This window comes from Meleagris gallopavo, chromosome 14, assembly GCF_905368555.1.
Source record: "Meleagris gallopavo chromosome 14, MGAL_WU_HG_1.1, whole genome shotgun sequence".
Lineage (NCBI taxonomy): Eukaryota > Metazoa > Chordata > Aves > Galliformes > Phasianidae > Meleagris > Meleagris gallopavo.
In genome coordinates, this window is record NC_139417.1 from 2,955,010 (window position 1) to 2,974,578 (window position 19,569).

General features: G+C 63.9%; 6 protein-coding genes across 12 annotated transcripts; 2 read left to right on the forward strand and 4 right to left on the reverse strand.

The window, feature by feature from the left end:
• Window positions 1-159: 159 nt before the first annotated feature.
• Window positions 160-4,340, reverse strand: ACY1 (aminoacylase 1). The gene is made up of 15 exons (XM_085235804.1): window positions 4,231-4,340; window positions 3,713-3,828; window positions 3,408-3,472; window positions 2,883-2,987; window positions 2,719-2,813; window positions 2,548-2,624; window positions 2,237-2,326; window positions 1,999-2,055; window positions 1,838-1,911; window positions 1,609-1,658; window positions 1,261-1,405; window positions 1,112-1,180; window positions 953-1,032; window positions 651-711; window positions 160-580 (listed from the first exon to the last, which is right to left on the reverse strand). The coding sequence occupies exons 1-15, from the start codon at window positions 4,296-4,298 to the stop codon at window positions 416-418; spliced, it is 1,317 nt and encodes a 438-aa protein (XP_085091930.1). The 5' UTR covers window positions 4,299-4,340; the 3' UTR covers window positions 160-415.
• On the reverse strand, window positions 4,335-6,236 carry ABHD14A (abhydrolase domain containing 14A). The gene is made up of 4 exons (XM_085235811.1): window positions 5,704-6,236; window positions 5,486-5,601; window positions 5,132-5,367; window positions 4,335-5,013 (listed from the first exon to the last, which is right to left on the reverse strand). Exons 1-4 carry the CDS (start codon window positions 6,060-6,062, stop codon window positions 4,831-4,833), a joined length of 894 nt encoding a protein of 297 aa, XP_085091937.1. The 5' UTR covers window positions 6,063-6,236; the 3' UTR covers window positions 4,335-4,830.
• Window positions 6,237-6,560: 324 nt separating this feature from the next.
• On the forward strand, window positions 6,561-7,655 carry LOC104913138 (putative protein-lysine deacylase ABHD14B). Its single transcript, XM_085235812.1, has 3 exons — window positions 6,561-6,927; window positions 6,999-7,240; window positions 7,402-7,655. The coding sequence occupies exons 1-3, from the start codon at window positions 6,723-6,725 to the stop codon at window positions 7,582-7,584; spliced, it is 630 nt and encodes a 209-aa protein (XP_085091938.1). The 5' UTR covers window positions 6,561-6,722; the 3' UTR covers window positions 7,585-7,655.
• A 144-nt stretch (window positions 7,656-7,799) lies between these two features.
• Window positions 7,800-13,135, forward strand: PCBP4 (poly(rC) binding protein 4). Of its 5 annotated transcripts, none has more exons than XM_085235807.1 (13): window positions 7,800-8,743; window positions 9,306-9,411; window positions 9,553-9,576; window positions 9,656-9,688; window positions 9,846-9,962; window positions 10,047-10,166; window positions 10,255-10,383; window positions 10,483-10,557; window positions 10,645-10,689; window positions 11,440-11,515; window positions 11,854-11,906; window positions 11,981-12,150; window positions 12,286-13,135. In XM_085235807.1, the coding sequence occupies exons 2-13, from the start codon at window positions 9,328-9,330 to the stop codon at window positions 12,599-12,601; spliced, it is 1,242 nt and encodes a 413-aa protein (XP_085091933.1). In that variant the 5' UTR covers window positions 7,800-8,743; window positions 9,306-9,327; the 3' UTR covers window positions 12,602-13,135. The 5 variants fall into 5 exon arrangements, with proteins under 5 accessions (XP_085091933.1, XP_085091932.1, XP_085091935.1 ...); XM_085235806.1 differs by having other exon boundaries at window positions 9,325-9,411; XM_085235809.1 differs by having other exon boundaries at window positions 9,325-9,411; window positions 12,314-13,135.
• GPR62 (G protein-coupled receptor 62) lies at window positions 13,086-15,775 on the reverse strand. Of its 2 annotated transcripts, none has more exons than XM_003210022.5 (2): window positions 15,240-15,775; window positions 13,086-14,998 (listed from the first exon to the last, which is right to left on the reverse strand). In XM_003210022.5, the coding sequence occupies exon 2, from the start codon at window positions 14,940-14,942 to the stop codon at window positions 13,641-13,643; it is 1,302 nt and encodes a 433-aa protein (XP_003210070.2). In that variant the 5' UTR covers window positions 14,943-14,998; window positions 15,240-15,775; the 3' UTR covers window positions 13,086-13,640. The 2 variants fall into 2 exon arrangements, with proteins under 2 accessions (XP_003210070.2, XP_010716675.1); XM_010718373.4 differs by having other exon boundaries at window positions 13,086-15,001.
• Window positions 15,776-15,926: 151 nt separating this feature from the next.
• On the reverse strand, window positions 15,927-19,486 carry PARP3 (poly(ADP-ribose) polymerase family member 3). 2 transcript variants are annotated; one of them, XM_010718374.3, is made up of 11 exons: window positions 19,350-19,486; window positions 18,719-18,949; window positions 18,456-18,581; window positions 18,048-18,233; window positions 17,734-17,869; window positions 17,344-17,570; window positions 17,099-17,245; window positions 16,938-17,015; window positions 16,615-16,792; window positions 16,310-16,456; window positions 15,927-16,234 (listed from the first exon to the last, which is right to left on the reverse strand). In XM_010718374.3, exons 2-11 carry the CDS (start codon window positions 18,905-18,907, stop codon window positions 16,065-16,067), a joined length of 1,584 nt encoding a protein of 527 aa, XP_010716676.2. In that variant the 5' UTR covers window positions 18,908-18,949; window positions 19,350-19,486; the 3' UTR covers window positions 15,927-16,064. The 2 variants fall into 2 exon arrangements, with proteins under 2 accessions (XP_010716676.2, XP_085091929.1); XM_085235803.1 differs by lacking the exon at window positions 19,350-19,486 and adding an exon at window positions 19,237-19,258.
• Between the last annotated feature and the right edge of the window lie 83 nt (window positions 19,487-19,569).

The window sequence follows — 19,569 nt, forward strand, 5'->3', positions numbered from 1 at the left end:
CAGCGCCTGCCCCCAGTGCCGCAGATTGAGAGGGTTCCCACCCGGGCAGCACTCTGCTGGTGCAGCCCCTCCTCTGTCTCCAAGGAAATCAGCACACCCTCGGGGCCGCGGCTACCCACGGCACTGCTCACGAGCAGGCAGACAGAGGTGCTCCTGGCCTTGCTTACCAGGAAGGTTTATTGAGTGAATGTGCACGGTCAGGATACGGGGCACCAGCTGGGAGACATGGCCCCAGCACCCCTGGAAGTGGTCTGGGAGGGCTGCAGGGGCACAAGGCACACCGGGCTCCACTGGCACACGGTCCCCAGGGTGGCACAGCCAGGACACGCGTCACCATCAGGCCAGCTCACAGCACAGCCACAGCAGAGGGGCACGTAGAGACGTGGCACGATGCCCCCTGTCCCCTCCCAGAGGCTCAGCCCTCGGCAGGCAGTGGGGGCACAGAGGCCAGGGCAGGTAGGAGGCGGGCGTAGATGTCAATGCCCCGCAGGAAGACGTCCTCGTTGAGGAACTCATTGTGGTCGTGGAGCAGCACGGGGGTGCGGTTCATGGGCGAGAAGCCGAGGGCTGGGTACCCTGCCTGGGGACGGAGGAGCACAGTGAGCCCAGGGTGGGCAGCAGGGACACGGGTGGGCTGGGGCAGCACTCACCGCCCGGATGTAGCGGCTGTCGGTGGCAGCTGGGAAGATCTCCAGCTTGAGAGGCAGTTTCCTGTAGGGCAAGCCATGGCATCAGCGTGGCATAGGGACAGCCGGGGTGTCTGCCACCCAGACCCAGCCAAGGGCCTAAGCCATGTACCCTACAGGATGCTCAATCCTATTCTTTCTGACACAATGCAGTACGGTGAGGTGCCGACATGGCTCAGGGCACCTCTCCTACACTGCCAGGTCCCCAGGGTACACGAGAACCAGGGGGTGCAACCTAGGTGCCACCATCCCATAGCACTACTCACATGTCCCTGCAGACCCCGCTGAAGGCTTTCCACCACGGGTCAGACTCCTCAGTGGAGGTGATTTGCTGGTCCATGCATTTCTGAGCGATGGAGGCAGCGGGTGGGCACACTGCAGGGGAGGGGCAGCACAGTCTGCCGACCCCCCCGGCAGCCCCTCACCTGGTGAAACTCATACGTGACACCATCCCCAGCCGCCCGGCACCACGCAGCCACCTGCTCCTCGAAGGCCTGCAGCAGGCAGCACAAAAGGGTGTGAGCAGGGACACCCCCAGCCCGCTCCCCCCACACGGGGCCAGCACCATGCCCACCTTCAGGTCCACGGTGGGTGGGATGCGGACGTCGAAGCCGACGGCCATCTCAGAGGGCACCACATTGAAGGAGACTCCCCCCTCCAGCATGGTCAGGTTGAGTGAGGTGACGTCCCCCAAGGTCAGGCTTGTGTTGGACTTAAGCCTTGGGGGATGCAGGGGACAGTCACCCTCTGTCCTGAGAGGAGGGGAAGTGCTCCCTGCCCCCACCTCCATGCAGGTAAACAGAAGCACGGGGATGCGGTGCAAGATCAGAGCCTCGCTTGGGACCTCCTGGATGCCAAAGGGGGGCAAGGCCCCTCCAAGGACCACAGTGAGGCCAACGCAGCCCCTCCAGCCATGTCCTACCTCTGCTTCTCACTCTCCCTGAAGGCCAGGAAGGAGGTGATCACTTTGTGCTGGGGAGGCAAACATATGATGTAAACATCCCAGAACCATCTGGACAGGGGGTACCATACCCCACGCAGCCCCTCCCCATGCCTCCCATCAGCAGCTCCCAGCCGCAAGCCCGGTGCCCACCGCAGAGGGCTCCCACCCCAGGCCCCCACAGGGCACACCGCTGTCTCCATTCCCTTACCAACTTCTCAGCCGCGGTGTTTGTGATGAAGCGGGACCCATGCCCAGGGCTGCCTGTGCACTTCACCTTGATCCCTGAGGAAGAGGCGCTGAGCTGGGTGCACCCAGCACCCCAGAACCCAGCAGAGCGAGGGACAGGATGGCAGGCACGCCATTACTCACACCAAGGGCTCTTCTCTCCATAGAAGACACTGTAGGTGTCGGATGGGCTGGCCAAACCTGTGGTGGGCACAGCAAGGGGGACAGATGTGTCCCAACTGGTGCACTGCGGGGTCAGCGGCTGGGATGCCCAAGGGGACCCCAGGAGCAGTGTTGAGTGCCCCTGCCTTGGGGGCAATGCCAAATATGCACGATGCCATGAGGTCCCGCTGGGTCCCAGCACAGCCATGCCATCACTCACCTTCATCTAGGGCAAAGCCCACGTTGAGTGCTTTGAACTCCGGGCGCTGCAAGAACATCACCATGCCCTTGTGTCCGCCCACCTCCTCGTCTGTGGGGAGAAAACTGGCATGGGTGAAGGGATCCTCCACCCCACCACCGTGCTTCCATGCCAGCCTGGTGCCATTGGCCATCCCCAGAATCACACAGCCCTTCATCCTAGAGCAAGTGGAACCCAAAACCTGGACAGGTTAGCAGGAGTGTCCCATGCCCAGGATGCGGGGAGCCACACAGCGCCACCCAGCCCACCCTGTTCCTCAGGAGGGCACTCACCAGGCACAAAACTCAGGTGGATGGTGCGGGCAAAGCTCTTCCCCTCTGCCTTCAGCCTTCGGATGGCCTCAAGGTACCTGCGGGTGATGTGAGGAGGTGGTTTGAAATTGCTGGTTGCAGGGAGTGGGGCTGAAACCCCTGAGCCACCCTGTGCACCAAGCCCCCACTCACTGGATGGAGACACACTTCATGTCCTGGGCACCCCGGGCATAGATGTTGCCCTGGGAATCCTTAACAGCCTCAAAGGGCGGGTAGGTCCAGTGCTCCTGTGGGAATATCAGCCGTGACCCCATGTCATGAGGCTACCCCTGTGCCCGGCCCCTCCGACCCCGTACCTCGAAAACTGGCACAACGTCGGTGTGGGAGTTGAGCAGGATGGAGCGCAGGCGGGGATTTGTGCCCGGCCAGGTGAGAACCAGCACCACGCGGCCCTGGCACACCTGTGAGCAAAGGCTGCATGTCACTGGGGTGGGACAGGGGGACGCAAGGGTTGGGACAGGCTCATTCCCCCACCGCGGCCACTGGGCAGCCACAAGCAATTCGGAGGAAGTAAAACGGAGACCCTAAGCCCTGGGTGTCCCCTGTGCCAGCCACTGTCCCCTCTTGGCCAGACACAGGGGACATCTGCAGCCAGCGTCACCCTGCCTGGTCCCTGGCTAATCATAGCACAGCCAGCCACAAAGGTCAGAGGAACAGGCACAGTGCAGGCTGTGTGGGGGGAGCTTACAGCAGCACCTGGGCCAGCAGAGCGGTAGGGCAGCAGCAGGCACCTCCTGCTACGCGTGGGGTGGTGGGGAGAGGATCTGACCCCCAGCCGTGCTGCGATGGGATGGGACCAGCCCTGGGGCTGCCCCGCTCACCTCCACTTTCTGGCATGCCAAGCCCAAGTCGGTGCCCACACGCTCCAAAAACTGGACGGCCGCATCTGGGGGTGAAAAAAGACGGATGAGGGGGTGTATTCATGACAAAGCAAGGGCGGCCTTGCCCAAAGCTCGGCGGGGATAAGGCACTGCAGTGTTCTTTGCGCCGGGACTGCAACAGCCCTGGCCTCGAGCATCAGGCACGTGGGTCCAAAGAACGATCCAAAGAGCGGCGCAGGGGAAGGAGCCGTGCTGCCAGCCTCGAGCCCTGGGTGCCCCCCCCACCACATCCCTGCTCTCCTCACCGTAGTCAGGCTTGGGGTGCACGGTGTCGATCCTCAGGTACTCTCGGAAAAGTGTCACCGAAGGGTTCTCCGAGGCCCCCGCACTCTTTCCTTGCTTGCCGGGTGCCATTCCCGGACTGCAGAGCCGCGGGGGAAGAGACAGTTAAACCCCCCCTTCCGTCCCCCACTCTTCCGAAGCAGGACGGGGCAAAGTTCGGCCCTTGGGAAGGAACGGGGCTGAGGTGGGGGTGGAGGGGCCGTGGGGTGCGGCGGGGGCTGCGGGAGGGTGGCGGGGGGGTGCGCGCACACGCGGCGCTCAGTGGGGCGCAGGAACCAGGGAAACACCGCGGGTTTGTGGGGCGGAGGGCACGAGGAGCGCAGGGGAGCGCACGGTCCCACGGTTGCGGTGCGAGGAACCGGGGGACCGAGGGTGCGCGGCCCCATAACTGGGCTGCGGGCAGGGGGTGGTAGGTTCGGGGCCGCCCCCCGCCCGACGCCGCCCGTTCCCGGCCCCGAACCCCCGCTGCCCCCGGCCCTACCTCCGCGCCGCCGTCGCTGCCGGCCCGCTCCCGCTCCGCCCCCCCGGCCCCGCTCCGCCCCGCTCCATCCCGCTCCGCCCCGAGGCGCTTGAGGACACGGCAGAGACCGGAGCACGACGTGTTTATTGGTCTCGGGACAGGCGGCTCGCAGCTCCTTCCTTCCAGCTCGCGGTCCCCCAACCTGCGCCAGCACCGCAGCACCGTGCCCGGAGCCCTGGCCACTGGGGGTTGTCCTGCCAGAACATCATTCTGAAATTCAGAGAAAGGTCCAGGGGGTGGTGGGCACAGAACAGCCCCCTCTTCCCCCAAGGCAGTGGGCACAGCCCCAAACTGCTGGAGCTCAGGGAGCGTTTGGACATCACTCTCAGTGTTTGTGTGGTTCTGTGTGGAGCCAGCACCTCTTCCAACTTGGGATATTCCACGATTCCACGGTTCTGAGCGTGGAACTTCCGCTCCCAACCATAGGAGGGAGAGGCGATGCTACAGGAGAGCGCTGCTGGTGATTCACCCCCAGCTCCACACCGCCTCCCCACCTCCCAGCAAGGCACAGGGACAAAGCCATGGCCCCGCTGCCCTCTGCTCAGTGCAGCAGCACCCAGATCATTGCAGCTGGCCCAGGAATCCCAGCAGGGCCTGGTGGAAGTCCTCTGGCTTGTCCATGTAGCAGGCGTGGCCAGCACCAGGCAGCACAACCACGCGGTGCTTGGGGAGATGCCGGAGGCTCTGCAGAGCCTGCTGGCCCAGGCCGGTGTCACGGTCACCGTACAGGATCAGAGTGGGCGTCTGAAAAAGAGGAGAGAAAGGATATCGAGGAGATGCGATGTCAACCCCAACCCAATCAGCACCTCTGTAAAGCCGCAGGAGAGCTGGGAGCACAGCTCCCGGCACCCTGCCGGCCCACCTGGACCTGTTGGTACTGCACAGCACTGTATTCTCGCGTGCCCACGGGTGCGATGGGCACGAAGCCGGCCAGCTGCTCGCCGTGTGCCAGGAGGAAGGGCAGGGCAAAGCGGCCACTCATGGACGGGCTGACGAGGACAGGTCTCTGCAGGCCCAGCTGCCGCACGACGCGCTGCAGGAAGGCCGCCCGACCCTGCCGCGTGGCCACCGAGCCCGCGGGGGGCGAATCCCCATAGCCTGAGGGGGGGGGACAGAGGATGCGGGGCTGGGGTGCAGCAGCGGGGCACCGCGAGCCCTTTGGGTGCCAGCCTGGAGGGCCCGCAGCCCGCATCGCCCTCGGCACTCTCGGTCCTACCGGGCAGATCGACGGCGACGGCGCGGTGTCCTTCGGCGGCGAGCAGCGCCAGCGTGCCCAGGGCCTGCCACGTGTCGGAGGCGAAAGCCTGGCCGTGCAGCAGCAGCACGTCGGGCCTGCGGAGGGACACGAGGGCTCGGCACGGCGCGGGGCCGCGAGCCGCCCGCTGCGGGACAGCGACGGCCCGGCGGGACGCGGGGAGCCGCGGGCAGACCCACCTGCCGGATGCCGGGAACCGCGGCGCGGCGGCCTCCCTGTACGCGACGGCCGGGTCACCCGGCGCCACTCCCGCCCGCACCGTGGCGTTGGCCGGGCGTCGGGCCGGGCCGTGGCGGCGGGCGGCGGGCAGCAGCAGGAGCAGGACGCAGACCAGCACGGCGCCCAGGGCCAGCAGCGCCGGGCGGCCGCGGGGCATAGTGAACGGCGGGGCGTGCGAGCGTCGGGCTCGGGGGGACCCGACCCCGCTCGGCCGCGCTCGGCTCGGCGTGGCTCGGGAAGGTTCGGCTGAGCTCGGCAGCGCTCGGCAGCGCTCGGCTGCGCTCGGCAGCGCTCGGCTCGGCTTGAGTTTAATCGCCATCAAAACAGACGTTCCTCACACGATCCTCACGAGCCGCTCCAGCAGAAAGCATCCCCGTCCCCGAAATCAGCATCACGGGCTTTCGGCGGTGTTGAGGGGACGCTCCGCCCCTCGACCCCCTGCATACTACAAAAGCTCGCAGGGCTCGGATAGGGCTCTGGTGAGGGCTCGGGGGGCTCAGATAGCATTCGGCAGAGCTCGGGTAGTACTGGGATGCGCTCGGCTCGGCAGGACTCGGGTGGACCTCGGCAGGGCTCGGCAGAACTCGGAAAGTGCTCGAAAGGGCTCGGCTCGGCTCGGGCAGGGTTCGGCTCGGGCAGGGCTCACTAGGGCTCGGGTAGGGCTCGGCTCAGCTCGGGCTGGGCTCGGCACGGCTCGGCTCGGCTCGGGCAGGGCTCGGCTCGGTTCGTCTCGGGCTCGGCTCGGCAGAACTCGGCTCGGCTCGGGCAGGGCTCGGCTCGGCTCGGCAGGGCTCAGTACGGCTCGGGCTGAGCTCGGCAGGACTCGGCTCAGCTCGGGCAGGGCTCGGCAAGCCTCGGTTCCACCCGCCCGCTCTCGGCCGTGCCCGCTAGGCGGCGCCGCCGCTCCCTCCGCCCCCCGCGGCCTTCGGACCCGGGCGGCGCCCCGAGGCCCGGGCCGGGCTCGGAGCCGTATCGAGCCATGGCCGGCGCGCAGCTCACCGAGGGCACCGTGACGGTGGAGGGGCAGAGCCTCTTCTACCGGGAGGCCCGCCCGCTGCAGGCCCCGCGGCTGAACGTGCTGCTGCTGCACGGCATCCGCTTCTCCTCGGACACCTGGCTGCAGCTGCGCACGCTGGCCGTGCTGGCTGACGCCGGCCACCGGGCCGTGGCCATCGACCTGCCGGGTAAGGCGCGGCCGAGGGCACGTGGCGACGGCGCGGTGGCAGCCGTGTGACACGCAGCCCCTCGCTCCCAGGGCTGGGCCGCTCCAAGGACGCCGCGGCCCCCGCTCCCGTGGGGCAGCCGGCACCGGGAGCCTTCCTGAAGGCGGTGGTGGAGGCGCTGGGCCTGGCCCCGGCCGTGCTGGTCAGCCCGTCGCTCAGCGGCATGTACTCGCTGCCCTTCCTCTTCCAGCACGGGCACCTGCTGAAGGCCTACGTGCCCGTGGCGCCCATCTGCACGGAGAAGTTTGAGGCGGAGCGGTACGCCGGTGTCCAGGTAACGGGGTTGGGCGTGGAGCATCTTCCCTTCCTGACCCCCATCTCTCCTGTGGGAGAATGGGAAGGAGAGGTGCTTCTGCCGGAGGTGTAATGCTGCTGGGCCGGCATTGCAAGCTGCAGCAGTGCGAGCGTGGCCACAGCCTGTGTTCCTCTCTGCAGACACCCACCCTGATTGTCTATGGGGACCAGGACGTCGAGCTGGGCCAGGTCAGCCTCAGCAACCTGCGACACTTGGCCCGCCACCAGGTGCTGGTGCTGCAGGGCGCCGGGCACGCCTGCTACCTGGACAAGCCCGAGGAGTGGCACCGTGGGCTGCTGGCCTTCCTGCAGCAGTTGGAGTGAGTGGGATGGGGATGGCCATCCTTGGCACCACCGCTTCGTCGGGACCAAATAAAACCCTGAGATGTGCTGCCGCCCTGCTGCTTCCCTTCTCACCGTGGCACGTGCAGCAGGGGACGGCCACCCTCCTCCTGGCCTCATCCTCATCCTCTTCTCTTCTTCTTTGTTCCCTCCTCACTGTCTCACACACATTGGTTGACGGCGGCCCTCCTCCCGGCCTCATCCTCATCCTCTTCTTCCTCTTCCCACCCCTCCGGCCGCACACCCACTCCTAGGTTAATCCACAGGGGCTTAAAAGGTGACTGTCGTCCCCAGCCGTCCCCTGCCTGCGGTGGCAGCCAGCATGTCCCAAGCACCCGGCGGATTTATGGTCACCAACAGATGGAGGGGAAAGGCAGGGGAGGCCAGACAGACGCCTGGCTGGACAGACAGAGTGCCGCTCCGTGCCCACCACCTGCCTTTCCCCACTTGGTGCTGCTGAGCCGGCCCTGGGGATGCAGATGGAGCCGGCAGCAGGGTGCCACCCCCCTCCCCCGCTCCCCCTTCAAGCCTGCCTGGACTTTAGCTGCTTACGCCAGGGCCTATGAGGATTTAGCGGGGGAGGCACGCGGGCGGCGGGGGGGTGACACTGACAACGTGTCGGTGTGTGATGGGGGGCACGGAGCGCAGTAGGGGCCTGCCGGCATAGGGGTGCTCAGCACTTCGCAGCATCCATCTGCTGCTCTGGCACCCCAGCCCTAAGGGTGCCCACCCCCAACGGCACCCCTGGGTGCCGCCGTTCCGGCGTTGTCCGCCCGGTGCCCTTGAGCCCTTGAGCCCTGCCAGCTGATCGGCTTCCAGGAACAACAACAACAAAAAAAAAGCAATTACAAAGAGGGGCGATGTGCGAGCCAAGTGTGGGGGGGGACAGGAATGTCCCCAGCGGTGGCAGATGGCCTTACCCAGGGTGCATTGTTCCTTTTAGTGTCTCTTATCCGCTGTAATAGGATCCCGGAGGGAGGGCTGTGGGAGAGGGGAAGAGCGAGGGGGGCCCCAGCGGGCCGGGGTGGGGGCCGGGGCTGCCAGCCTGCCCCGAGCCCGTCAAGCGGCTCATTGTTCGCGGCCCGGGTGGCACGGGGCGGCCCCGGCGGCATGCGGCACTGAGCGGCGGCGGTGCGGAGAGGTACCGGGCTGCGAGCGGGGCGGGGGGAGCGGAGAAACTTTCCTTCTGGGCGATGGGGGGTGACCGCGCTGTCCCTTCACCACCTCCCGCTGCCACCCGGCACCCGGCCCTTGTCCCCACGCCCCCCCGGCGGCAGACGACACCGTGCTTCCCCCCCCCCGCGCCCCCTCGCCATCGGCTCTCGTGCCCCCGCTTTTGTCCCCGCCGGGTCACCCGTGGGGGCTCGGGGGCTACCGTCGCCCCACCCCGCTCCCCTGACGGCCACCTCGGCGGCGAGCCCTGCCAGCACCCAGAATAGCCGTGCCCCCTCCCCCCGACAGCGCCCGCAGATCGAGCCCCATCCCCACCGCGGGTGCTTTGTTCCAAAGCCGCTTGGCATCGCCGCCGGCATCCCGCCCACCCGCTCCCGGACACGCGGCGATTGTCCCCTGCTGTCCCCTCCCCGGCCGCCTCCGAGCGTGAGGTGCTGCTGGGTGCCTCCCCCCTTCCCCTAGGCAGCCCCCAGCCGGGGGTCCGGCCACCCCCAGCCCAGGGGTCGGGGACACCTGGCCGTACCCCGCAGGAAACCCCATGTCCCCCAGGCCATGGCATCGCCGGACAGAGCGAGCGGCCCCAGAGAGCCGCAGCTCAGCATCACCCTGACCCTCCGCATGCTGATGCACGGCAAGGTAACCTGCCCTGGGGGTGGGGGAGTGGTTCTGGGGAGGATTTCGTGCCCCTCACCCTAAGTCTGGGCTGTCCTCACCGCTGAGGACACGTGGTTGGTGATACTGGGATCGCTTGCTAACAGCTGCCCTCTGCTCCCACAGGAGATCGGCAGCATCATCGGCAAGGTAAGAGCCGGGGGATTTGGGCCGTACCGCCCCGGGGGGCTCCTGGCCCTGACCGCCAGCCCTGTTCCTCTTCCCACAGAAAGGAGAGACGGTAAAGAGGATACGGGAGCAGGTAAGGGCACATGGGGCGGTTGCAGGTACCCCTGTCCTGGTGCCTGCAGGTGGCTCACGGCTCGATGGGATGGGGCAAGGACCGCAGGGAGGGGGTGACACAGAGCTGAAGCAGTGCTGAGCTCTGTGCCCCTGACGGGACGCACCGCTGTCCCCAGAGCAGCGCGCGCATCACCATCTCGGAGGGCTCCTGCCCCGAGCGCATCACCACCATCACCGGCTCCACCGACGCCGTCTTCCGCGCCGTCTCCATGATAGCCTTCAAGCTGGAGGAGGTGGGTGCTCCCTGCCCTATACCGGCCTCTGGGAGCCCCCCACTCCCAGGGGAAGCCAGGCATTGTGCGTGTGTCCCTCCGCAGGACCTGGGGGACGGGACAGCGGCAGGGAGGACACCGGTGACGCTGCGTCTTGTCATCCCGGCCAGCCAGTGCGGCTCGCTCATCGGCAAGGCGGGCACCAAGATCAGGGAGATCCGGGAGGTGAGATCCCCCGGCACGATGCAGGAGCACAGTGTCCCCCCGCCTGGTCCCACCCAAGTCCCACAGCCCCCCCCCGTTTTCTCCCCAGAGCTCAGGGGCTCAGGTGCAGGTGGCTGGCGACCTGCTGCCCAACTCCACAGAGCGCGCCGTCACCGTCTCGGGGGTGCCGGACACCATCATCCAGTGTGTGAGGCAGATCTGTGCCGTCATCCTGGAGGTACTGGCAGCTAGCTCACCGTACTGTGGGGGGTGGTGTGGGCTGGGGGGACCTTGACCCCATTGCTCATCCCCTCCACCTCCTTTCCTCCCTGTGCAGTCGCCTCCTAAGGGGGCCACCATCCCCTACCACCCTGGGCTCTCCCTGGGCACCATTCTGCTCTCTGCCAATCAGGTAAGGGGCACTGGGGCGGGGGGACCCCCTGTCTGCATGGGCACAGGTCCCTGCGTGGTTCCCAGCTGATGCCCATTGTCCCACCAGGGTTTCTCCATGCAGGGGCAATACAGCGGGGTCTCTCCGGCGGAAGTGAGTCTCTACCAGCCCTGTTCCTTGGTTCATGGGGCCAATCCTGGGGGTGTCTCCAGGGCATGGGGTCTGGCAGCCTGCAGCTGGGGTGGGGTGGAGTGGGATGGGATGTGGTGTGATGGGAAGGTGTGGGATGGGGTGGGGTGGGGTGGGGTGGGGTAGGACGCTGGGGGATGGGATGACATGGGGTGGGGTGGAATGGAGTGTGGTGGAGTGGGGTGGGGTGGGATGGAATGGAATGGTATGGGATGAGGTAGAATGGGATAAGATGGAGTACAATGGGAGGGGGTGGGGTACGATGGAAGAGAGAGGGATGGAATGGAATGAGATGGGATATGATGGGAGGAGGTAAGATGGGGTGTGATGGGGTATGATGGGAAGAAGGTAGGATGGGATAGAATGAAATGGAATGGGATACTATGGAGTGGGGTAGGATGGAATGAGTTAGAATGAGGTGGAATGGGATGAGATGGAATGGGGTTTAATGTAATGGGGTAGGATTTGATGGGATGGGATGGGGTATAGTAGGAGTGGAATGAGATGGGATGGAGTGGAATGGGATGGGATACAGTATAATGAAATAGAGTAGGGTGGAATGGGAGGGGATGCGGTGTGATGAGATCGGTTGGAGTGGGATGTGTTGAGGTGGGGTGGGATGTGCCCCCATCCACTGTGTGGATGCCAGAGTCCAGCCAGGGGCATGAGACCAAGCCCTCCTATTGTCTGCATCTCCTCTCTCTCCTTGGACAGGTCACAAAACTGCAGCAAATGTCGGGGCACACCGTCCCCTTCCCACCACTGGGCCACCCACCCTCCATGGTTCCAGGTGAGCTCCCCATGGGGCTAGAGACAGCGAGTTGTGCCCTTCTTGTTCCATGCCGGGCACTTGTAAGAGCATGGGTGTCCCATGTCCTCTCCTCCCATCTCCAGTCCTATTTCCTTGGCGTGCCATCACACACCAGAAAGTCCCTCTCTTTGATTTCCTGGTGTCCCAGTGCCCCCAAGCCCTCCACCCCAATGACAGGAACTCCATGCCCACATCCCATCTTCCCTATGGCCTTTCCTTATTGGTCCTTTGGGTTTGTCTTCACAGCAACATCCCCTCACCTTTGGAGGGCACGGGGCTGCTGGAGACCCTCCTAACTCCATCATTTCTCTCTCCAGGGCTGGACTCAAACTCCCAAAGCAGCTCCCAGGAGTTCCTGGTGCCCAATGATGTAAGTGTGGGTCCTCACCAAGTTCCCATTTCCCCATACGTGTCCTGCCCCTCTCACCTTGGTGCTACCCCCAGCTGATCGGCTGCATCATCGGCCGGCACGGCAGCAAGATCAGTGAGATCCGGCAGATGTCGGGCGCCCACATCAAGATTGGGAACCAGACCGAGGGCTCCAGTGAGCGGCACATCACCATCACAGGGTCCCCCGTCAGCATCACGCTGGCTCAGTACCTCATCACCACCTGGTAAGTGCCCTAAAGAACTGGGGCTGGATGCTGGCACCGGTGACAGAAGGCACGGGGCGAAGGTCCGTGTGCCCTACAGCGGGCAGGTGGCCCCTTTGTCACCGCACCCCTCACCATGCCGCTTGACCCCCCCAGCTTAGAGACGGCCAAATCTACCTCCCAGGTGCCACTCGGCCCTGGCTCCGTGGATCTCGGTGTGGGCTTCTCGCAGCCGCTCGCTCCGGGCTCCAGCGCAGCGCTGCCTGCTGTCCCTGCCACCCCCCCGGCTCTGCTGGGCACCCCCTACGCCCTCTCTCTCTCCAACTTCATCGGCCTGAAGCCGCTCTCCTTCCTGGCGCTGTCCCCATCCTCTGCGGCAGGTGCCAATGGTGGCACTGCCACCTACACGACCAAGATCTCGGCGGCCAACGGCACCAAGAAAGCTGACCGGCAGAAGTTCTCACCCTACTGAGCCCCTCTGTGGGTGAACAAGGGAGGTCCTGGTGCCACCTGGTGCCAAGGACACCTCTTGTCCTCCATCCCTCCCCGAGTCCTCCCCCATACCAAGCATACCATGCCCAGGGGAGGGGGGCCCAGAGGTGATGGCCTCTGGAGCAAAAAGATTTGCTCCAATGCCCATCTTGGCAGCACTGTGTCCCCTCTCCCCCCCCAAACTTGCTATGGTATGGGTAGGAGGGCTGTCCCTGCTGGGAGGGGGGATATCCTCCCACTTCCTGGTGTCCCTTGTCCCTACCCTTGCCCACACTGCTGTCCCTCTCCTGCCATCCCCAACCCTCTGGGCTGAACCCCAGAGCTGCTGAGGGGCTGCCTGGCCTCTATGGTGTTCCCCCATCCCCTGGCTGTGTCAGGGGGACTTTCCCCTGGGCAGTCACCTCCCTCCCAGCAACACCCCCAAAAGCCTGCTGGCTTGGAAACGCTGTATATATAAGTCTATATTTTTCCTCCTTTGTAACTTATCAATGGTTTAATAAAAAGATCAAATTTATGTGAAAAAGATACATTTTCCACCCCCCGAGTGGAGAGTCCCCCAGCTCAGGGGGGTGCATGAGGTGACAGCAGAGGGGTGGCCCTGTGGCCAGTGATCTTCCCTGAGCCCCCTCCCTGCCCTGGGCACCTTTCCCCAGCCCCTATTGCTGGAGTGGGGTTTCCTATTTTTGGAGACCAGGGGCACGACATCCCTCCCAGCAGCATCCTGACTTTCAGGAGGGGAGGTACTGGGCACCACGGGCACTGGTGTTATGGTGTTAGTGGTGTTATCTGGGCTGGGGAGGGTGCAGGGTGACCCTGGCAGTAGTCCCACAGGGGGATGGTCCCCCAAGCTGTAGCCCCTCAGCTTCCCATGTCCCATATGCTGCAGGAGCCAGAGATGTTCCCAGCATGCAGAATGGAAATGACAGCACCCAAAATGCTGCCAAGAGCCCTTCCTCCAGCATACAGACTGGGACAGGAGGCAAAACGCGGACCAGGAGCAAAGAGGATGAGTCCCAGAGCTACAGTGGCACAGAGCTCTGCTCTTGGACACTCTCTTCGGGAACCTGGCCCGGGATGGGGCAGCCCCCCTTGCCCTGCTCCAGCCTGCTCCTGGGGCTGATGCACCCAGCATGGGTTTCCAGCGTGCAGGTAGCCCTCTGGAGGAACTGCAGGACGTTTTCCTGGACAGAGGCCTCAGAAATGGCCAAGCACAGCTCCTGGGCCAGCGGACGGTGGAGGAGACTGCGCCAGAGCCGGGCCAGCTCCTGGCGGATCTGTCGGTTAAGCAGCCCATAGAAGAAGGGGTTGATGGCGAAGGAGGAGTAGGCAATCCAGGTGACCACCATCTCGCTGTGCCCACCGCCCTCCGCAGCGACACCCACAGAGGAGTGCAGGTGGAAGGCAAAGAAGGGCAGCCAGCAGCACAGGAACTGTCCCACGATGAGGAGCAAGGTGAGGATGGCCTTGTTCCCTCCCAAAAAGCGCTCAGCTGCCAGCCGGAGCAGCGGCAGGTTCCGCATGGTGACGATGGTCAGTTGGCTGGCAATGGAGTCGCAGCGGGGCCGTGGGGCAGCCGCCGGGGCAGGTGCGTGCTGTAGGGCTGCCAGCCGGGCCACCCGGTAGACACTGCAGTAGACGGCGAAGATGATAATGGTGGGCAGGACGAAGCAGGTGATGCTAAAGATGATGACAAAAGCCTTCTTGTGGGCCCCAGGGCTCCAGTAGACCGTACAGCGGCTGGCGCTGGTGGCCCCGTTGTCTTGAGGCCAGCCCACCAGTGCCAGGATGGTGATGAGGACAGACTTGACCCAAATGAGGATAACCCCGGCCACAGCCAGCCTGATGGTCATCTTGACCTCGTAGCGCAGGGGGTGGACAATGTAGTAGTACCGCTCAACACTGATGATGGAGACTGTGAGGATGGAGGCGCTGATGAAACAGACGTTAAGGAATATCAAGGCCTGGCACTCAGCGATGCTGTAGATGACCCTGTCGAAGCAGGAGGAGCTGGAGATGATCCCCAAAGGCATAAGGAAGATGGCAGAGAGGAGGTCAACCACGCAGAGGTGGCAGACGAAGATGAACTTGCGGACGAGGGGGGTCTTCAGGATGACCACCATCACCACCACATTGGCCACTAGGGCCGTGATAGTGAGCAGGACCATGCAGAGGAGGCCCAGCACCTCCTGTGCTGTGGACTGCTCTGGAATGGTGGGGTTCTCCAGGCTGGCCGTGGCATTTGGCCCCATCCGGCTAGCCATAGCCACAGGGACTAAGCCAGCAGCTCTGCTGCCGGTATCACACGGACACACTTCCTGCATCCCATGGAGAGAGAGCCCACCGTGGGCATGGCCGCTGTCTTCTCATGGCCGCTTGCCTGCTGGGGAAGGAGAAGGTAACGGAGCAAAACCAGAGCCACAGAGAAACCTAGAGATGGTCTCCAAAATATCGCAGAGAGATGGCAGGGCAGGGATGACACGGGGGGACCTGTTGGCACCCCAGGCAGCCCGACACCCCATCCCCTGTCCCACAGAAGGACAAAGCCAACCCCACCCACACCATCCCTGCAGCCCCTGCTCTGGGTGCCCCTCCCACCTGTTGGAGTGACACCAACGTACCTTGGCTCCTCGGGGACAGGCAATGCTTCCTTCCCTGGGACCGGTCCTTGTCACCAGCACTGCTCATGCTGCAGGAGTGGGGATCCCGGCGGCCACATCCACCCCTCCCTGGCTGTCACTCATTAGTCATCCTGTTTGCCTGTCGCCGATGGCACCGGCTGTCACCCCCGGGCTCTGCCCGCCCACTGACAGCGCTGGGGACAGCTGCTGGGTCCTAGCAGCCGGCGGGCAACAGGGCAGGGAAGACCGGGGGTCTGCAGCCAAAAGGGCCCTTCCCACACTGAAACATACTGCAAAGTGTAGGGGGCTGGTGTTGCAAGAATGGGGAGTGAAGGGTGTCCTCGAGGCAGTCCCCACTTGAGAATCAGGGTGGCACAGCCAAGTGTCATTGCATGGACACTAACTTGTGCCTGGGGGGACGCAGGGGACAGAGTGGGGTTTGGCATGGTACCAAGGCAGGGCAGGCACTGGGGACACAGGGACAGGCTCATCCATGCTCATCCCTTCACAACCCTAATGCCGCAGTGGTGGACACAAGTCTGGCTACAGTAATGAGAGCAACAGCGGCCACAGTGGGCTGCAGCCCACCCAGAGCCACCCACAACAGGGGTAACCCCCGGCCACAGCACCAACCAGGGCTCCCTGCTCAGCCCCTCCATGTTAGCATGAAAGCAGTCACACTGCTGGTGCAAGGCACAGTGGATTTATTGGGAGCAGGCTGGATGCCCCATCTCACACCCAAGTGAGCAGCCACAAGGGCTGGATTCCTGCATTCCAGACTGGTGGCACTCTGCCCCAAGAGGGGACACAAGGAGCCTGGTGCTCTCAGAAGCGGAGCTGGACGAGATAGCGGATCCTGCACTGGCTCTCCTGGTAGATGAGGTACTCGCTTTGGAAGAAGGATGAGTCCTTGTAGGCGGGCATGGGGATCGGCTTGCCTTGGCACACCAGCACCTTCTTCCCATCCAGCATCACCTCCACATCCTGTGCAGGGTCTGGACGAGAAGACTCCACTAGTGCCAGCCCTGAGGGCCATCCCAAGGCTCCCAGTCCCACCACTATGCACTCACCTGGCTCCGTGCGCCCACAGGCCAGGACGCTGTCATAGCCATCGGGCGGCTGCTGCAGCGTGGGCTCATCGCGGGTGATGCAGTACTGTTTGCCCAGAGCCACCTCCGTCAGGAACATCAAGCCAACTCGCTTGGATGTGCAGCCCACTGACACCGGGAAGGGAAATGAAGAGGAAGGAGTGATGGCACCAGAGTTCCCACTCATTTGTGCATAGGTCCCAAACATGGAAGGGGCTTGGCAGAGATGCCACAAAGAGCTAGGCTTGCACCGACCCCACAGCCACCCCAAACAGCCCGCTGCTCACCGTAGCCAGCAGACTTGCTGTTCTCAGAGGCAAAGTAGATGCCCTTGCCCACGCGTCCCCCTGAGTGGGGCATGATGCGCAGCCCATTCCTCAGGATGGCCGCGACCACTGCCACGTTGGTGCCGTGCCACAGCAGGCGCCGGTGCTCCAGGTGGTCATGGGCCTGGAAGAGCTTGTCCTGGAGGGACACAGAGAAGAGGGCTGGCCAGGGAGGGACACACAGTGTTGGCCCAGCCCCCCTGCCCAGCCAGCTGGGGGACCCCACTCAGCTGGATGTAAGTGGCCCTGGACCTGCAGACAAAGCCCAGGCTCCTTCTTCTCACCTCACCCTCTCGGGCCACCTTCCAGATGTTGAGGATGTAGACCTGGCCCCCTGTCTGTGCCACATAGTTCAGGATCATCTGCAAGGAAGGACACGGTGTCACTGCTGGCTGCCCATAACTGTGTCCCCAGAGTGTCTGCATGGCACTGGGGACCGTCACACCTCATACTCTTGGGAGGTGTGCTCCAGCAGGGTGAGCTGGCAGCACAGCAGGGCGTAGTCCCGGTCCAGGGGGTGGGCGACCACCTCCTCCTCCTCCTCCACCTTCTGTGCCTGCAGACTCTGTGCCACCTCGATGTCAGCCAGCACCTTGAGGGGACAGAGCAGGGACGCAGTCATTGTGGGCCAGGACAAGGCTCCCACCACCTCTCCACCCCACAAGAACAGATGCCACTGCCACATCTCACCAGCAGCATGTCTTTCTTGGCACGCAGCAGCTCGGGAGAATCAATGGGGGGTGGCCGTGCCCGCCCAAAGTTGTGGGGCACAATGGTGTAGAAGCGTGAGGAGAGCTCCTCCAGCCGGGACATCCTGCAGGGTTGCTCCCCCAGTGCTGCCTCCAGCTCCTCCAGTGCCTCGAAGCCCCGAGCAATCTGCTGCTTGCTCAGGTTCCCCAGTGGCATCTTCTTCACATCTGGCAGGGGTGGAGCGCACGCTGTCAGCCCACGTCTCATGCCAGCATGCTAGCATTCCCCAGTCCCACTGTGCTGAGCAGCCCCAGCATTACCACAGCCAAAGGGGATGCTCAGAAACCCACCAGCACCTCCGCACTCATCAGGCCCCCTGGCACCTCCTACCAATATTCATGGTCTGCATGGCGTGGCGGAACATGTCGCTGCTGAAGATGAGGGCCACCAGCTTCTGCGTGGTCTCATCCAAGGCACAAGGCAGCGTGCGGCACTTGGAGACCTTCTCATCACCCACACCATCCGCCTGTGGGAGCAAACCCCAGCCTTCTGCTGTCTCTGGGTCATGCCCGATGCCACTATGATGTCCATGGTGCTCAGGAGGGAGCGTCAAGCTTGCCTCCTTGTCCATCCCACAGCCCACCCTGCTGACCCTGCTGGATGTCCCAGTCCCACAGGCTCAGCATTGAGGCAATGCCACTCACCCTGAGGGTCACCTCCTGCCCGGCGCCGGGCTGCACCTCGATCAAGGTGTACTTTCCTGGCTGGGCCACGAAGTTCTCCCGTGCTGCCCAGCTGTTCTTGGTCTTTTCCCAAAACTTTTTCTCAAAATCCTTCTTGGCAGCTTCCAGAGAGGTGAATGGCAGGAGCTTGGACTGGCCCACTTCTCCCTGAAGCAAACCCAGTATCAGAGGCACTGCATGGGAGCCATGGGCACCTCGTGCCATGGGTGTCCTTGCTGTGGTGTCTCCTCAGCATGAGGACACATCCTTGGTTTCCCCCCAGGGAAGGGTTGTGGCAGAGCTGTTCACTTTGGGATTCGGAATTTGGGATGGGGGAGCTGGCAGGGAGCACCTCAACCCCAGCACAGGGATGGCCACAGGTTAGCTCACCACACGTCCCCAGCGGTTCCAGGTGCTGTAGGTACCATCATGCATGATAAGCTGGATAATGTAGAACTTGTTGTTGTTGGCTTTGATGTTGGTCTGGTTCAGGGTGCAGTCATAGTCCTCATAGACCTACGGCAGGCAATGGGTTGGGGTGGCACTGGGGGCAGCGGGGTGCTTCACCCATTTTGGGGACATGGGGTCTGCGTGAGTCCTCTCCATCCCCCTTCCATCTTCACCATGCCCCAGATGCTCTTCCCCACACTCACCTGTGCATCAGGCCCTGCACTCAGGGGACACTGCCCATCAATGGTGGCGGGGGGCTTCTCCTTGGGGGCTGCCTTCAAGGCAGTGAGCGCCGAGCTCCAGGCATCCTCCTCCTCCTCCTGCCCCCCCTTGGCTTTCTTGCCCCCATCAGCGGGCTGGGATGCAGGGGGTGCTCGGCGCTTGGGGGCCATGGGCCAGCTGCCCCCGTGGGGCTTCAGCCTCCGAGCAGCAAGCTGTGGGAGAGAGAGATGCCGGGTTGCCCTTCCGGGAAGGTCCGGCTGGGCTGTGCCTTGGCTGTCCTACGCCTATAGCCAGGAACCGGGCGGGAGGAGGGGAGCATGGGGATCTGTTGAGGGGGAAGCTGAGCAGGGCATGCTCCAGGGTTCAGAGCAGTCGATCCTGGGGGCAGCAAGAGGAATGAGGAGAGGGGAGAGGTACAGCTGGTAACCACTGCCAAAGTTCCTCCCCGAGCAAAAGCACACAGCAGCCGGGGACAAGCAGAAATTGCAAGCAGGCACACCCCCAAGCAGCAGTTCCCTCGCTGCCGTTCAGAAAACAGTCTTCAAAGAGCTAAAATCCGCGTCTGTGCTAAAGCTGCATTTTGCAGGTGGAGCCTGTTTTTTTCCGTAGTACCTCTGGAGGCGAGCAGTGACCGCAGGAACACTTTCCAGCTGCTTTCTGTCACTCTGCAGCCTGACTCCCCCAAGGGATAGGCAGCAAAACAGCATCGCTGTGCATGCCCAGAGAATCCCAGAGGCCCTCGGAGAGGGTTTGGAGGCTGTTCAGGGACAGCGGCAACAAGCGGCAGCCTGACGTGCTCCCTAACAGCTGCAGGCTGCAGTGCTGTCCCTTC

Bases quoted from the DNA above. Each gene is read 5' to 3' on its own strand.
- ACY1 (XM_085235804.1), bottom strand. From the start codon at position 4,298: ATGGAGCGGGGCGGAGCGGGGCCGGGGGGGCGGAGCGGGAGCGGGCCG. The intron at 1,912-1,998 runs GTGAGTAATGGC...CCTCTTCCTCAG, and splicing joins TGGAGAGAAGAGCCCTTGGT to GGATCAAGGTGAAGTGCACA. The intron at 1,181-1,260 runs GTGGGCATGGTG...TGCCTGCTGCAG, and splicing joins CACCCACCGTGGACCTGAAG to GCCTTCGAGGAGCAGGTGGC.
- LOC104913138 (XM_085235812.1), top strand. From the start codon at position 6,723: ATGGCCGGCGCGCAGCTCACCGAGGGCACCGTGACGGTGGAGGGGCAG. The intron at 6,928-6,998 runs GTAAGGCGCGGC...CCTCGCTCCCAG, and splicing joins CGTGGCCATCGACCTGCCGG to GGCTGGGCCGCTCCAAGGAC. The intron at 7,241-7,401 runs GTAACGGGGTTG...TCCTCTCTGCAG, and splicing joins AGCGGTACGCCGGTGTCCAG to ACACCCACCCTGATTGTCTA.
- GPR62 (XM_003210022.5), bottom strand. From the start codon at position 14,942: ATGCAGGAAGTGTGTCCGTGTGATACCGGCAGCAGAGCTGCTGGCTTA.
- PARP3 (XM_010718374.3), bottom strand. From the start codon at position 18,907: ATGGCCCCCAAGCGCCGAGCACCCCCTGCATCCCAGCCCGCTGATGGG. The intron at 17,016-17,098 runs GTGTGACGGTCC...CCTTCCTTGCAG, and splicing joins ACACCTCCCAAGAGTATGAG to ATGATCCTGAACTATGTGGC. The intron at 16,457-16,614 runs GTGAGCAGCGGG...TCCCGGTGTCAG, and splicing joins CAGCAAGTCTGCTGGCTACG to TGGGCTGCACATCCAAGCGA.
- PCBP4 (XM_085235807.1), top strand. From the start codon at position 9,328: ATGGCATCGCCGGACAGAGCGAGCGGCCCCAGAGAGCCGCAGCTCAGC. The intron at 10,167-10,254 runs GTGAGATCCCCC...TTTTCTCCCCAG, and splicing joins AGATCAGGGAGATCCGGGAG to AGCTCAGGGGCTCAGGTGCA. The intron at 12,151-12,285 runs GTAAGTGCCCTA...TGACCCCCCCAG, and splicing joins CAGTACCTCATCACCACCTG to CTTAGAGACGGCCAAATCTA.
- ABHD14A (XM_085235811.1), bottom strand. From the start codon at position 6,062: ATGGCGATTAAACTCAAGCCGAGCCGAGCGCTGCCGAGCGCAGCCGAG. The intron at 5,602-5,703 runs GTGGGTCTGCCC...GTCCCTCCGCAG, and splicing joins CGGTTCCCGGCATCCGGCAG to GCCCGACGTGCTGCTGCTGC. The intron at 5,014-5,131 runs GTGGGCCGGCAG...CCTCTTTTTCAG, and splicing joins TGCAGTACCAACAGGTCCAG to ACGCCCACTCTGATCCTGTA.